This window comes from Periophthalmus magnuspinnatus, chromosome 1 (genome assembly GCF_009829125.3).
Source record: "Periophthalmus magnuspinnatus isolate fPerMag1 chromosome 1, fPerMag1.2.pri, whole genome shotgun sequence".
NCBI classification, from domain to species: domain Eukaryota; kingdom Metazoa; phylum Chordata; class Actinopteri; order Gobiiformes; family Gobiidae; genus Periophthalmus; species Periophthalmus magnuspinnatus.
Window position 1 is genome coordinate 32,992,558 of NC_047126.1, and position 16,670 is coordinate 33,009,227.

A 16,670-nucleotide genomic window follows, 5' to 3' on the forward strand; every position below is an offset into this window, starting at 1 on the left:
TGTGTGTTTCTATGTGCTTTTGTTTTGCGATGATGTATTGATTTATCGACTTTATTAGACGTGTAAAGTGATAAGTGCATATATGTGCCCTTAGAGCGCAGGTGCAGACGCGCTGCGTGGAGGATCCGTGAGAGCGCTCGTGTTGGTGAGTGCGTCTGCACAGCTGCTGTACAGGAGAGACATTCAGATCACTGTTTATCAAGTCCACAATTACTGCTTAGAGTCTGCTGTGGCGTGTTTGGGCAGAGCTCAGATAAGCTCGTGAGATGATAGTCCACTTTCACATCCTGAGTTTACGTCCATGTTTTGTGTGGAGTTAAATGGCCTGTAACATTGAAAACACTTCAGAAATAAATGTGTAGCAATATAGGAATGCCATATGGTTCAATGAAATTGAAGTCAGCCTTACAGAGAGATGTCTCTTGCCTTCCGTAGGTGGTGTTGTTGAGCCTGTGCATGCTCCCCCTGCTCCAGAGGATTGGCTCTAGGGCACTGTCCATGGCATCAGAAGTGTACTCTCCGGGCACGCACTCGGCGGCCTTCATCACCTGCCCCAACCACACTGTGGCGCTAGAGCTGGCACGGTAGGCTCTGGCCTTCTGCACACCTCACACAGGGCCTAAAGTATAGGCCTGTCACCACAACACATTTATGATAAACGATAATATTGAGACTACTTCATTGATACTTTGCAGCTCATGTCATCAACATTCCCTGGCGTGTGATGCTAACTGCAGGCACTGCTTTGTCTGAAGCTCTGTTGCTCAAGTTAGACTTATTTATCAAACAACATTACAATTACAAGCTAGCTAGAATGAGCCAACAGATTTTTCAGTAAGTCATTCTCACCTTTTTGTTGAAAAGCAAATACCTAAACAGGACCTTGAATGCTTGTTTTCATCGCAAGCTCCTGAAAATATTCAGTTTGAATCCATTTTGTATTTTTACTTGAGTTTTCAGACTATGTTAGAACTTCTTTGACGATGTTAATGTGTGCATTGTGTCACCATGGTCACTGTGGAATATTCCACCCTATACATACATGTAGAATTCCCCCAGCGTGATGTCACTGCAAGTATCAATACCACTGGCACCAATGAGTATCAGAATAATTAATATTTAGGGCCGTTGCCATAGTGATTAACAATTGAAAGCAAAATATCATATCCTTTAAATGGGAAAATGGCCTCAAAATGTTGCATGGAAGCTGAAAATGAACTTTAAAGTTACTTACTCCACATTATAAAATCAGAACTCTGTCAGATTGCAGATTTGTTGACCTGATTTATGGTTAATATCTCTAGAATTACCGGGCCTGTCCACATAAAACAAAACGGGCCCAAAGTTCAACATTTTCTCTGTGAGTATAAATAAGTGTTTTTTTCTCACAAAAGCTTCAGAAAGTGGAGCCCCTCTCCCCCCAACTGTTGCCACTTGAAGGAAGCCACAAGATTTAAAAGGCTTAAGTTTGTGGAGCCAATTTCAAATAATGATAAGGTTTGACATTTGTGGATCAGAAGGTTGGATATTTCTTTCATACACTGTGTTACGTGCCAGTTGGTCCAGGGGTAGTGGCACGCAACGACTTGATGTTAAAACCGGGCGTAGGACGTGGTCAAAATTAAAAGTAAATTTATTCTTACAAAAAGTGCTCAAAACGTGTATACAACTTAAACAACTAGATAATACAAAAATAAAATACAAATAATTCAACAATGCTGCAGCGGAGGACCCACTGGTCGCTGGTGGAGTGCGCAGCTCCGGGCCATTATATCCTGCACTGATTGCTGAGTCTCTCCAGGTGCGGCTCAGCCGGTGGGTGGATCTGACAATTGGAGGCAAGGCTAAAAACAAAGGGACTAGTCCGTAACACTCAGTACATCTCACATAGAGTTATATAGGCCCCTCCCCTCCATCTGAAACTATGCCATTACCACTTTGTAGAACATGACCACAATCTACTATGGTGTCAGTCCAAGTGAGTGTTTATCCTGTGCTCTCTCTCTCTCTCTCACGCAGAGGCATCGTCCAGAGGAAACTAGCCGCCTGTGTGAACATTGTCCCAGCCATCAAATCAGTGTAAGGATATGACAGTCAGATCTGGAGTGCCTTCATCACAAATCATTCATAGACAACAACATCTTAGTGTCGCAATGCTCCACTCACAAACTTACATCACCCATGCTCCCACACGACAATTCTCCATAAATATCCAAAAACATGATACAAAACTGTGCACAGAAATTTGACAAATCTGATGTGATGTGAGTTTCATAGCAGGATGCACTCTGATTGTGTTGTGATAATGCTCTGAAGAGGGGTAACTTGGTGATCCAAATGTGCAATGTGTTACCATTTAATACCTCATGGAAGTAAAATACCCCATCTTTAATTCTGCCATCTCGAGCCTCCTTGTGCACATGTCCTCTCTGTGCAGATATGAATGGCAGGGGAAAATCGAGGAGGATGACGAGGTGCTGCTGGTAAGTCTGTAATAAAGCACATGTTAACACCAGGCCTGTTTGTGACGCTCCTCCTCCTACAGATGATCAAGACCAGAAGCTCCAAGGTTCCTTCTCTAGCCGAGTTTGTCCGGTAAGAGCCTGAATGGGGGAGACCAGTCTTAATCTCAAGGTTTTAAGAAACATTGCTAGGGCTGTATGATGAAAGGAAATGGTCCAACAGGTGCATCAGATTAAAGTGAGGCATTATAGGTTTAAACCAACTGGATTTCAGCATTGAAACTGATAACCCAAATGAGAGACTCGTGTGAGGCTCATTCTGCTTTCTGATCAAATAATCGTCTTGAGAAACAGAACACAAAATTTTAGCATAAACAACCTGGCATCATGTCCAATGTTTTTGTGATTAAGAATAAATCATTATCACAATTGTTATCAGTAAAAGCTATATTTGATTTGAACATGCTTACAAGTCCTGTTTATGAAATTTAAAATCTAAATCTTATTTACAGTTCCTTTTAAAAGGCCCATATTGTGCTATTTTCTGACCTGTTGTTTCCTCATCACAAACAGACCTGGAGTTGTGTTTTGTTTCATTCACATGTGTAACACACAGGCCCTGCATATTTAGGCTGAATTATACTCGGAAAACACTCTGTTCCACCTTGTGATGTCATGTCGTAATACAGGAAGTGCTCCACTGTGTACTTAAACTCCACACTATAGAATTATTTGGATAATTTCAGCCCTGGAATTGCCAATCTCTACTGAACTAAAGGTAAAAGGAGCTGTTAACTTGAAAACTACCACTTCATGACATCACAAAGTGGAACAGAGCATTTTGAGCTGTGGAGATGTAGACAGACTAATAATAAAGTGTCAACCATGTGTCAATGAAACAAAACACAACTCCAGGTCTGTTTTTGAGGAGGTAACAACATTACAACATGACTTAAAGCTCACAAAAGTCAATTTTGTGTAATATAGGACCTTTAACTTGCCAGTATATTAATGGCCACACTATTTCTATTTGTATATGTTTTTAAGCTTTGTAACCATAACTGTCAACTGTGTGTGTGTGTTGCCAGGTCCAACCATCCATACGAGGTGGCAGAGGTCATCAGTCTGCCCATCGAGCAGGGCAACCCCCCGTATCTCAAGTGGATCGGAGAAGTGGTCCCGGATGAACCAACTTCAACCAACAAATGAAACCTCCCATTCTGAAATGTTTCAAACCCAGATCAACCCCATGGAGACACGGGAAGGACATCTGACACATGGGGAGGGGATCTGACACACAGGACATTTCAGAACATGTTTGCAGAGGTCTAAACTACAGGATTAGCAGCTTTTACACAGGATAAGGTCCCATTAAGACACAGGGAATCCACCTAACACACAAGATGTTGCGTTACGTAAAGAACTGCAGCAGAACACAACTCTTTACAACCCTTTGTCTGAAATGTCTGATGCTACATTTGAACTATTCTGTTGAAAGGAAAAATATATAATTTGAATGTTAAAAAATGAGACACATTTGTTCAGTCCACATTTATTAAATATTTCTGCTTATACACTCTCTCAAGTACAGCTTTGCTTCACAAACGGCTAACTGTTTAGTACAAAACAAAAGCTAGAATAAATGAAGTATATTACACACTGCAAGAACAATGGCTGGGACTGAAAACTGGTTATCTTGATTTGAGAATTTGTATTCAGTTAATTCTGAAATCAGACTTAATCATAATTTTGCTGCAAACACAAGATAAAAAAAAAATCTTCACACATGTTTAACACACAAACCCTGCATATTTAGGCTGAGTTCTTCTCTCAAATTGAAAATGCTCTGTTCCACCTTGTGATGTCATCATGTGGTAATACAGGAAATGATCCACTGTGTTTTTAAACTCCACACACCTTCGCTGGAATCATTTGGTTGATTTCAGATCTGGAATTGCCCATGTCTACTGAACTTATGGTAAAAGGAGCTGTTAACTTGAAAATTACTGCTTCATGACATCACAAGGTGGAACAGAGCATTTTGAGCTTTGGAGATGTAGACAGACTCATAATGTATGGTTACTCAAACATGTGAATGAAACAAAGTACAACTCCAGATTTGTTTTTGAGGAGGTAACAACAATACAACATGGCATAAAGATCACAAGAGTCAAACAGGTGGTGCAACCCTCAACAGAAAAGTTACATATTAAACCTTTAAACGACCACTCTAAGAGCGACAGTGGCTCAGTGGTTAGAGTGTTGGTCCCCCAACCCGAAGGTCGGAGGATTGAGTCCCGCTCGGACCAAGTTCTGTTGTTGTGTCCTTAGGCAAGACACTTCACCCACATTGCCTAGTATGAAAGTGGTGTGTGGTTGAATGATAGGTGGTGGTTGGAGGAGCCTCGCTTCTGTCAGTCTGCCCCAGGGCAGCTGTGGCTACAATAGTAGCTTACCATCACCAAGTGTGGAAATGAATGAATAATGACTATAGTGTAGCGCTTTGAGAGGCTTTGACAAGCCTGTAAAGCGCATTACAAGTGTAAGCCATTATTATTATTATTATTGATCTGTGAACTAAATTAATTGTCAATTTCTCAAATGAAGACTCGTATTTCAAATTCAGGCTATTGAACCTGATTTGGATCGCTCTTTATGCAGTGGATGGTCTCTTGTGATGGCACAGCCCGCCTACAAGAACAATACAGGCTATGGATGAGCCTTGGCAACAGAAAAATAAAAATAAATGCAACATCAGAGGCCTGTTGCTAGGAGCCAGTTAAGTTCTGGGCTGCGTTCACCCTGCTTTGGTTCTGGTTTGATCATAGTTTAGTGATGGTCAAGCCCAGGACTAATTCTGGATTTAGTTCCAGTATTGATACTTTGCAGCTGATGCCATCAACATTCTCTGGGGGTGTGACGCTAACTGAAGGCTCTCCTCTGTCTGAAGTTCTGTCACTCAAGTTAGACTTTAATCTGAGCTTTATTTTAACACAATCTGACCAGAAGGAGCTGACTTAGCTGGAATCACAACAGGTGAGCTGATTTGTGCTGTTAAAAAGAGTGTCTCAAATAACATTACAGTCACAAGCTAGCTAGCATTAGCATGCTCACCTTTTTGTTGAAAGTCAAATTTCTAAACGGGACCATGAACACTCATATTTATCACAAGCTCTTGAAAATTTGCTGTTTAAATCCATTTTGTATTTTTTTCTTTTTCAGACATTCTTTTTTGTCAATAAATGTTTGTGATGTTACTGCAAAGTGTCAATACAGCTCCAATAACTGCACATAAAACATGGCCTATTTGCCAAAGTGAATCCCCATTTTGTTTCCTCTCCTTGTCTCCTAAATTCCTAGTCTCCTTAGGTCTTTGATTCCTAGTGTCCTTGTCTCAACTCCTAGTCTTCTTGTCTCCTTGATTCCTAGTCTCCTTGTTTCTTTGATCCTTAGTGTCCTTGTTTCGTCTATTCTTAGTTTTCCAGTCTCCTTGATTCCTAGTCTCCTTGTCTCTTTGATTTCTAGTCTCCTCAATTCCTCATTTCCTTTTCTCTTCAATTGCTAGTTTTCTTGCCTCCTCAATTCCTCATCTCCTCGATTCCTAGTTTCTTTGTCCTCCCGATTCCTAGTCTCCTTGATTCTTAGTTTTCTTTATTTCTAGTTCCAGCAGATGTGAACGACAGAGAGAAATCAGGAGACAAGTGAGTAGAAGAAACAGAATTGGGATCCGTCCTCTGAATGTGACTCCAAGCTACAGAGCGTTTAGCACCGAACATGAAAACTGCGCTGTAACACCACAACAAAAGAAAAAAAACAAAAAAAAAATTACTCACACAGTCTTTTGATCAATCTAAAATTCTTAAATATAATACAAAATTATAAAACTAATGTAAAAATAAATATCTGTTTCCAAACTGAGGTTGTAACTTAATATCAACCGTTAAAAAAATTCTAAAATTCTAGTCTAAACATTGAGATTTCAAAAAATAAAATAAAAAAACAATTCTGCCAGTTCTTTTGTAGGAGCTATAGCACTGCAAAAAATATGAGTTGAAATGAATTTTTCTGAATATTTAGAGTGAGTTTTGCTTAGATTTAGAGAGCTGGTTCAGATGTTAGCTATAATAATATGAATAAGAAAATATTTATAAAATCAGTAAGAAATTTCTTAAAAACTCATCAACAATCTAGACCAGACATAGGCAATTTATGGCCCGGGGGTCACACATGGCCCTTTGGGCTTATTAATCTGGCCCACCGAACGTGACCAAATGATATTAAAATAAGTAAGGGTAAACCTTGTTCAAAGTTTTTCTGCTGTGTTTATGTAACTGAAATGTAATATATTAATTATTAATTTAATTAATGCATTTGGAAAACTTTTGTACAATGAGTCTTGCATATTCATGCTTTGCTACATGTTACAGGCCAAATCTCTAACATATATATATATATATATATATATCTCCTGGCCTGGCCCCTCTGTAAAATTTTAGAACCCATTGTGTCCCGTGGGTCAAAAATTTGCCCACCCCTGATCTAGACCAACAAATCAACCAAATAAATGAATCGAACCCTGTTTAAATTTCCCCTTAAGAACATAAATATTCTAAAATGACATCATTCTAACTGGTGTGGCTTTTTTGCTGTGCACGATGGCTCTTGGTCATCCTCAGGGCCACGGCACAGTAAAAACAAACCCGACAAATACGTTCAAATGACATAAATTCTGTTTATCTTGATTTCAAATGTCTTTAAAAGCTTGTTTAAATATTTTAGCTAACTTTTTTTTTAATCAAGGCAGATTTTTTTTACTTAAAAACATTGAAAACAGTAATGATTTAAGCACTGAACTAGTAAACACAGCTCAATCCAAGAGTCAGATTCAAGCCGTTTGAACTGACCATATGTAGTTATTTGTCTTTAAATGTGTATGTCTTTGGAGGGTACGAGAACGCCAGATTACCCATGGAGTATCCAGAGAGTAACTTGAGAGTACCTAGGGAGTACCCAGGCTGTACCCAAGGAGTAACCTAGGAGTACCCAGCAAATACCCAGGGCGCAACCAGGAAGTACCCAGGCAGTACCCAAGGAGTAACTAAGGAGTAAACGGGGAGAACTCAAGCAGTACCCAGGGAGTAACTAAAGAGAAAACAGGGAGAACCCATGGAGTAACCAAGGAGTAAACAGGAAGAACCAGGCAGTACCCAGAAAGTAACCAAGGAATAAATCAAGGAGAATCCAGGCGGTACCCGTGAAGTACCCAGGGAGTAACCAAGGAGTACCTAGCTGCACAATAATGCAATTCTTCTACTTTAACGTTAAACCGGTAACTTATATCAGGACTCTAATGACACACTCGGGAAGCTTGTTACTGTGAATTCTGTACAAAGAATACAAAATACATGAGTGTGGAGCAGAGCCTTAGTACTCCTGCCTCTGGTACCCCACGGGGCTGTCCAGTGTCCCATCAGCGCCCCCTCCTGGCGGGCTCTCCACCGTGTCCCCGGGGAAGGCGCTGTAGGGGCCCAGGTCCTGTCCAGCTTCCTGCCCCGGGTCGGCGTAGTCCTGGGAGAAGATGGCGGAGTCGGCTCCCAGCTTGTACCTCTGGAAGGCCAGGAAGGACTGCACCCCCTGTGGGTGGAAGGGTTAAGGGGGAAGTTAACTGGGCTTTATGGGAAGAAATATTGAATACTTGGAAAAATACACAAATACAATATATGCATCTGTTTATGTTATATAACAGGTGACCATTTTATACATTTTAGTGTTTTTATGATTCTCTCATTTTGACTTCATTTGGTGGGATTATAACTATTGCAATTATACATTATAGTTTTACAAAAATCAAGAAGCAGTTTGAGAAGAAAAGTTGAAAAATATGTTGAAAATCACAGGAAGTAGACATCACACTGGCAGAATTATGTCCACACACATTTTTTTCTGAGACTTTCAACAAAATAAAGGTCTTTTCTTACATTTGTATTTGTGGGATGATTACTTTACTTTACTTTACTTTATTGTCCCCGAGGGGAGATTCTTTTCCACATACACAGAGTACATCTGACATACACACAGATAAAAACCAAACATCACAGTTACATAGACACATTACAAAAACAGACATTATGCCTCAGCGGGGCCTGTTGTTTAAAAAGGCAATGGCTGCTGGGATCAGGCTTCTGTTGAACCGTGCCCTCCTGCACCTGATCGCCCTGTACCACCGTCCTGAGGGCAGAGGGATTAGATGGTCCTGGAGGGGGTGAGTGGAGTCCTGTATTATGGAGAGTGCAAGGCGTCCAATAGCCTGATTATTTAGATCTGTGAGATTGGGTGTGGGAAGTCCTATGATTTTAGCAGCTGTGTGCTTTAATGTCTGTGAACATTAGAGGAGTTTTGGCTCAGTGTTGCTAGGTAACAGTTATGGAATTCCCTAGTTTGATGTCACGATTTCCAATCAGGAAGTAAAATTTTAAACCTAAAAATGGACAAACTTGGAAAAGAATGATAACATTTTTAGCAAAATCTTAAATATAATGATCTTATGTATAATAATTCTTCTCTCAAACAGAAAACACTCTGTTCTACCTTGTGATGTCATCATGTGGTAATACAGGAAGTGCTCCACTGTGTTTTTAAACTCCATACACCTTTACTAGAATCATTTGGATGATTTCAGCCCTGGAATTGCCAATCTCTACTGAACTAAAAGTAAAAGGAGCTGTTCAAACTACTACTTCATGACATCACAAGGTGGAACAGAGCATTTTGAGCTTTGGAGATGTAAAGAGACTAATAATGCAGGATTATTCAAACAAAACACAACTCCTGGTATGTTTTTGAGGAGATAACAATATTTTAATCTGACTAAAAGCTCACACCAGTCAATTTTGTGCAATATAGGACCTTTATAGCAGACCTAATCTGCTCTATAGTTATAGTCTATGACACGCGTGGATCATTATGTTGTAATTTGAACATTTTAACTTGCAGTTTTCATCTTAAACGACGAAACAACTCCACTATCTTCTAGGTTGGTAAATCGCTTAGCCCAGGGAAGTATTAGGAGCCTGCCTCTTTACAGTACATCACCGCAAACGTCATCACAACCAAAGGTGCCGGCAGGAAGTGGATATTTAAATACAAATGATTATGATGATGCTTTTAACTCGTTACTAACTAATGTAATGTTCAAGAGCAGCATGCAGGGCTTTCAAGAATGAGGATGCGCCCTGTCAAACCTGGAAAAGTACAGTGAAAAAGTCAGATACATTACAGTGGTCCCTCGCTATATCGTGGTTCAGCCTTTGCAGTCTTGCTGTTTGGCGGATTTTTCCAGTACACACTTTTTTACAGTGTATTAACGTGCATTGCGCTCTGTATCCCGACCGGCCAAGGCACTGCAGACCACCGTCAACCAGTCTCCTCCGTGCTGTGTCTCCCTCACAGCACAGAATGTGTGGGAGCCAAGTTTAATTCATATATAATAATGCCCCTCCCCGAGCCGCCACCTTAACGTGGTGGAGGGGTTTGAGTACCCAAATGATCCTGGGAGCTATGTTGTCGGGGGCTTCATGCCCCTGGTAGGGTCACCCATGGCAAACAGGTCCTGGGAGACGGGTCTGACTAAGAGGGGTTCAGAAGCCCCAAATGACGAGTAGAAGAACAAGGCCAGTTACGTCGCCCAGACTGGCGTTACCGGGCCCCCACCCTGGAGGTGGGTGCTCGGCAGCGAGTGCCTGGTGGTCGGGCCTTTCCCCACGGGGCCCGGCCAGGCCCAGCCCGAAGGAACGACGTGGGGCCATCCTCCCGTGGGCCCACCACCTGCGGGAGGAGCCATGAGGGGCGGGTGCAGAGAGATCTGAGCGGTAGTCGAAGGCGGGGACCTCGACGACCGGATCTCCGGACATGGAGACTAGCTATCGGACGGCCTCAAAGAGATTCTGGCAAACCGTCCGACGCCTCCGGAGGGGGAAGCAGTGCTTCACCAACACTGTTTACAGTGCGGGTGGAGAGCTGCTGACCTCGACTGGGGATGTTGTCGGGCGGTGGAAGGAATACTTTGAGGATCTCCTCAATCCCATTGTCACGTCTTCCGAGGAGGAAGCAGAAACTGGGGACCCGGAGGCGGACTCATCCATCACCCTGGCTGAAGTCACCGAGGTGGTTGGCAAGCTCCTCGATGGCAAGGCTCCGGGGGTGGACGAGATCCGTCCTGAGTACCTCAAGTCTCTGGATGTTGCGGAACACTGGACCAGCTCTATACTCTCCATTGGGTCCTCGAGGGTTCATGGGAGTTTGCCCAACCAGTCATGTGTTTTGTGGATCTGGAGAATGCATTCGACCATGTCCCTCATGGTGTCCTTTGGGGGGTGCTCTGGGAGTATGGGGTCCGGGGCTCTTGCTAAGGGCTGTCCGGTCCCTGTATGACCGTAGCAGGAGCTGTGTTCGCATTGCCGGCAGTAAGTCAGACCTGTTCCCGGTGCATGTTGGACTCCGACAGGGCTGCCCTTTGTCACCGGTTCTGTTCATTATATTTATGGACAGAATTTCTAGGCGCAGCCAGGGGCTGGAGGGGGTCTGGTTTGGGAACCACAGGATTTCATCTCTGCTGTTTGCAGACGATGTTGTCCTGATGGCTTCTTCGAGCCAGGACCTGCAGCAGGCAATGGGGTGGTTTGCAGCCGAGTGTGAAGCGGCTGGGATGAGAATCAGCTCCTCCAAATCCGAGGCCATGGTTCTCGACTGGAAAAAGGTGGTTTGCCCTCTCCGGGTGGGTGGTGAGTCTCTGGAGTTCAAGTATCTCAGGGTCTTGTTCACGAGTGAGGGAAGGATGGAGCGTGAGATTGACAGGCGGATCGGTGCAGCGTCTGCAGTGATGCAGTCGCTGTATCGGTCCGTTGTGGTAAAGAAGGAGCTGAGTCCAAAGGCGAAGAGCTCTGGGTAATGACCGAAAGGACAAGGTCGCGGATACATGCGGCTGAAATGGGCTTCCTCCGTAGGGTGTCTGGGCGCACCTTTAGGGATAGGATGCCTCCCTAGGGAGGTGTTCTGGGCATGTCCCACCGGGAGGAGCCCCCGGGGACTATGTCTCTCGGCTGGCCTGGGAACGCCTTGGGGTCCCACCGGAGGAGCTGGAGGAAGTGTCTGGGGTGCGGGAAGTCTGGGAGTCCCTGCTTAGACTGCTGCCCCCGCGACCCGGCCCCGAATAAGCGGAAGAAAATGGATGGATGGATGGATAATGCTGCAAATTGACAGTGTTGATATTTTGTTATAAATGCTGTTATGTTTACATGAATAATTTCATATTGAAAGGTTTAATATTTGATTTATATACATAAGCTACATTCAATTTATTGCATCAATGTTGATCTTAAAATATTTTAGAACTGTTATTATTTAAGTTTTATGTAAATATGTTACCGTCACTGAGCAACAGCACGTGCGAGGAAAAGAGCACACGCTTGGGAAACGTGCTGAGTTGAGGCAGCACATACAGACCAAATGGTTTTCTTACTGTGGTATTGTTTATTATAGAGAATGACTTGGTTTGATTACTTCTGTAAAAAAAGATTTTGCAAAGCTGTGACTTCGAATTTTGGAACTCTCTTTTTACATCAGAGTCCAGTGGAAGTTGTTTTCTCTTCAATAAAAATACACGAGTAACACCGATGGACATCACAAAATCAGGCCTCAACCCACAAAAAATGTGTTCAGACAAATTACATAAATGTTGGATCGACACTACAGCGGAGCACAATCAGAGGAACTGTGAAGTACACCTGAGCCACTATTAATTAAACAAGAGAGAAATGTGAGAAAATGTTAATGCCTGTGTGAGAAAAGTGTATAAAGTTTGTGGTGAGGGGTTTTACAGCGTTAAAACATATACAATAATTATAAAAAATAAAGCTGACTACTTTTTATTTTTGGAACGTAACCCCTGCAATAAACCAGGGACCGCTGTATACTCATTATGTAGACTCACTGAGGGGTCAATATGGCATGCACATATGGGCATATTCAAAAAATATTTTTAAATTATTTATTAAGTCGTTTTAAATCAGTATTGTGATTTAAAATGTGTGAATTATAACACAATGATCTACAAGTGTCAGAGATTGTAACTTTAGAGCAGACACAAACACAATATGTCTTCTTTAAAGTCAACATATTTACTTTTTTCTAGTGTTTGATATGAAACACACGCAGATCCTTATTTTACATTTAGTTGATTGTAAACTAATACTAATTTAAAAGAATGTAAACAGGTCCTTTGACTGGTCAAACCTGCACAACTGCTGGAACACACCTCAACATATTTACAATGGAAACTGAAAGCAGTAGAAACTCAAAGACTTGGGTTTACTGTTGAAAAAGTGGCACATGACATTTACCCAGGTGAAGATGGAGAAGAAGGAGAAGGTGATGGCTGCCCGGGCTGCATCCCCTCCCTCTCTCAGGGGGTTGTCCTCTACTCGACTCGCCTGCCACTGATTGGCCAAGAGGCAGAAGCCCACAAACCACATGAAGGACCAGAACGCTGCAAACAAACACCCGTCAGCACAGCACTAGTACAAACTGCTGCTAATGTTTTTATATTTCGTCATGAGGTAGGTCTGATTCCATGATCTCAAATGGATGACCGGGGCCTGTATAACTCTATGGGAGAGACCATTAAGTTTCCATATTTATATTATGGCTTAAAGTCCTTTCACCTGGCAGTTACGTCTTTGAGGTTGAGTAATGGCATCTCTTAACAAAATAATTTCACAAATGTTTTTTACTGGAACATTGATTTTTTTTTTCTTTTTTCATCTGGATAGGTCAGTAATTATAGACTTATTAACCAAAAACCAGGTCAGCAAATCTGTTACACAGCAAACCACCAGAGACTTCTGACCTGTTTCCAATTTAAACTATTTCTTGAATGTTGTGTTGTCACGAGAACGCTCTTGAACAAGTGGTCATGTGTGTGTGTGTGTGTGGGGGGGGGGGGGGTATTTATCACATCATGGAGATAAAAATCTGTACACAGCCCCACCCCCCATGACAAAAAGCATAAGATCAACAACATATGGTATGCGTTAAAAAAGGTTAAGGTTACAGTTTGGACTGTATCTATCTTGAACTTTTATCATTTTTAGAGGTACAACAATGAAAACTGTACCTGTGTGTCCAGAGCCTTAACTGCAGCTAGAGACACATGCAGCTTATATGTTGTGTATGTGTCTTTCTATGTGTGTGCGTGTTGTGTATGTGTCTATCTAAGTGTGTGCATGTTGTGTATGTGTCTATCTGTGTGTGTGCCTGTGATGTGTGTGTGTGTCTATCTTTGTGTGTTGTGTATGTGTCTATCTGTGTGTGTGTGTTGTGTGTCTATCTGTGTGAGTGTGTTGTGTGTGTGTCATGTATGTGTCTATCTGTGTGTGTTGTGTATGTGTGTATCCGTGTGTGTGCGTGCACCTGACACCCCCAGGTCCCCCAGCACAGCCTTCTTCCTCCCCTTGACGCTGCTGATCTGGGGGAAGCGCACGTCCAGAGCCAGGAGAGCACTGGAGCTCAGGAGGCACAGGCAGCCCATGAAGATGGCGTAGGAGCAGGCGTTAGCGTTCTGGTTAAAGATGCAGTACTCCTCCTCCTCAGTGGGACGGTTTATGTAGCCTTCATTAGCAATGCAGCCAAAGATCACCACCGAGAACAGCTGAAACAGGCAAACACACGAGCATCAGGAAACACGTCAAAAGGATCCAAAATCAGACAACATTGAAACTAGATGCCAGAAGTGGGTGGCCAGAAATTGTACTCAAGTAGCTGTAACACTACTTCAAGATAATATTACTCAAGTAGAAGTAAAAGTATTAAAAGCAAATTTAAAGACTAACTGTGAGGACGTAACATCTGATTTATAATTTTAAAGTGAATGTAACTGGTGGGACAGATTTGGTCCAACCAATGATATTTTCAAAGAATAGACACAAAAATGAGACATATCTGAAGAAACACAAATAAGAGTACTCTTACTTCAATAAAAAATATTACTCAACTAGGAGTAAAAGTATGCTGCTAGAAAAATACTCTGAAAAGCACAATTTCTTTACAAAGTGAATGTGACTGAGTACCCACCTCTACATCTTCTTCTGAATATTTAAAACAAAAATCCCAAACTGGATCAAATTTGACCTGATCTGCGATGATCTGTGTACCAGATTTTTACTGTCTTAAAATTAAAAAAACATGAAAAACAAAACTAATTCAGTGGAATTACATTTTTTTTTTTTTTTTTTTTTTTTTGCTACTAAACTGTATCTATGCTGTTTTTTATAACATCATGTCTTGTTTCTAGTAATTTTTGGCAACTTTAGTGCAAACTAGGTATATTGGCAGGTTCTGGTCAAAAACACCAACATCTAAGTTTGTGCTGCCTCCAGTGGCCACTGCAATTTTAAGTAGCTGGTGACATCGCAAAAGACTGCCCTGATTACAGCCAGGTGTTTCTGATTACAAACACCTGACTACAGGGGTGGAATTTGAAGTGTGGTTACCTGTTAGACCAGGGGTGTCAAACACATTTTCACTGAGGGCCACATCAGCAAAATGGCTGTCCTCAAAGGGCCAGATGTAAAATAAATCGAACTACTTTTTTAACTTGGTAATTAACTGTTTCTCTATGTATTGCTTATTCAAGTTACAAATATTGCATATGCATTTGCCTAGATATGGATATGGAAGATATGGCTGTGTAACTGCGTATTTCCTGATAAATGACATTTTAAAACCATCATACCTTTTAATTTACCCTGTCAAGGCAACATAAAATGATGTGGAGGGCCGCATTTGGCCCGCAGGCCTAGAGTTTGACACATGTGTGTTAGACCAATCACACTATTCATTATACCTGCAGTACCCACCCCTACTCTTCCCTCACTCTCCCCTTTAGTCCTCCAGATGCTATTTTACTGTTTTGACAGATATTGAAAACTAACTTTTTGTTGTAAAATGTAATTGCTAAGGTCATATCATATAAATAAGTACAAATGAGACAAATAATAGACTTTATTAATGTACAGTTTATGAGTCATTTATTTGTAAGTCTTTTGAGATTCACCAACTGTAAACATTCATGATTATCCAGTTTAGATGAGTGTATCAGTCATTTTCTTTACATACAGGTATTTGGGAATTATAGTGGGGATTTGTGGATTTTCCTGTAGATTAGTTCTGGTGAAAATGCCATATACTGGTCCCATGAGGTCAGGACCACGGTCATCTGTGACTTAAACAGTATCATAACAGACCTGTAGATGGCGCCATTCTCTCCGCGTTGAACTGTGTTTTGTTTGTTTATTTTAAAGGAAATTATGTTTAAAATGTTAGGGAGTGGACTGAAGAAGAGGTAAATGCTCCAGAGTCTCATGAATAGGCGAATCTTTCATCCTCAAACTGCGCATTCACTTCGGGGACTGGAAGGAACTGAACCAGAATCACAACAAAACAGAATAGAACCATAGACTGGGTTTATGAACAGAACACAGCCTTATTGAATGTAATAATAATAATAATAATAATAATAATAATAATAATAATAATAATAATAATAATAATAATGACCAGGAGAACTATACGGCGGTAAGTCTGTGCGATACTCATTCAAAAGACTCACCTCCTGAATAGACAAATAAAAATAAAAATCCCACATACTCTTTTATTGACAGCTCAAATGAAAGCTCTCGTGATAAACCAGTGTACGCACGTGTGAAGTCAAGTTTAAACCTGGCGTTTACTTTGTGCACAATGTGCAGTGCACTGGCGCCACTTAGTGGTGAAACAGCGCACAGCTCTAGATTACGCCTACATCCAACCAATCTGTGATGATGGCTATGCACTGTCACGGCACAACTGGGCCCAAACGGGCTATAGTTATGCTAATCAGCCCTCGCCCGCATGTTTCAGTGTAAACAACACTCATGCACAAACGCTTTGTTTACTGTCCGAAGATGCGCGGACACTCACCCAGTTGACGATGCGCAGAATGGCGTGCGGCTGCTGGAAGAAGGTGACGGGGTCGAAGGCTCCTCCTGCCTTCCCAGCTCCATACGCCTGCAGCCCGTCCATGAGTGCTCCGGCCGGGCCTGCTCTGCTGCTGCACCGGGGACCAGAGCGCACTATGTGCTCCTGTGGCCGACTAGTGAGGCGCAAGGCCGGGAG

The 16,670-nt window shown here is 42.0% G+C and overlaps 2 protein-coding genes across 2 annotated transcripts in view; one reads left to right on the top strand and one right to left on the bottom strand.

The window, feature by feature from the left end:
- The window catches only part of LOC117373264 (protein CutA homolog), a 109,153-nt gene that overhangs the window by 55 nt on the left and 92,428 nt on the right, over window positions 1-16,670 (top strand). The window contains exons 2-7 of the mRNA XM_033969215.2: window positions 95-145; window positions 436-584; window positions 2,020-2,079; window positions 2,438-2,483; window positions 2,546-2,595; window positions 3,551-4,832. Of these exons, the coding sequence (XP_033825106.1) occupies window positions 95-145; window positions 436-584; window positions 2,020-2,079; window positions 2,438-2,483; window positions 2,546-2,595; window positions 3,551-3,671 (477 nt within the window). The 3' untranslated portion in view covers window positions 3,672-4,832. The remainder of the gene's footprint in view (window positions 1-94; window positions 146-435; window positions 585-2,019; window positions 2,080-2,437; window positions 2,484-2,545; window positions 2,596-3,550; window positions 4,833-16,670) is intronic.
- Window positions 7,769-16,581, bottom strand: LOC117374887 (synaptogyrin-1-like). The gene is made up of 4 exons (XM_033971096.2): window positions 16,476-16,581; window positions 13,929-14,166; window positions 12,860-13,005; window positions 7,769-8,096 (listed from the first exon to the last, which is right to left on the bottom strand). The coding sequence occupies exons 1-4, from the start codon at window positions 16,575-16,577 to the stop codon at window positions 7,887-7,889; spliced, it is 696 nt and encodes a 231-aa protein (XP_033826987.1). The 5' UTR covers window positions 16,578-16,581; the 3' UTR covers window positions 7,769-7,886.

Excerpts from the sequence above, each read along its gene's own strand:
- LOC117374887 (XM_033971096.2), bottom strand. The coding sequence starts at position 16,577 with ATGGACGGGCTGCAGGCGTATGGAGCTGGGAAGGCAGGAGGAGCCTTC. Across the intron at positions 14,167-16,475 it reads TTCTGCGCATCGTCAACTGG|CTGTTCTCGGTGGTGATCTT; the intron begins GTGAGTGTCCGC and ends TGCCTGTTTCAG. Across the intron at positions 13,006-13,928 it reads GGGGGACCTGGGGGTGTCAG|CGTTCTGGTCCTTCATGTGG; the intron begins GTGCACGCACAC and ends GTTTGTTTGCAG.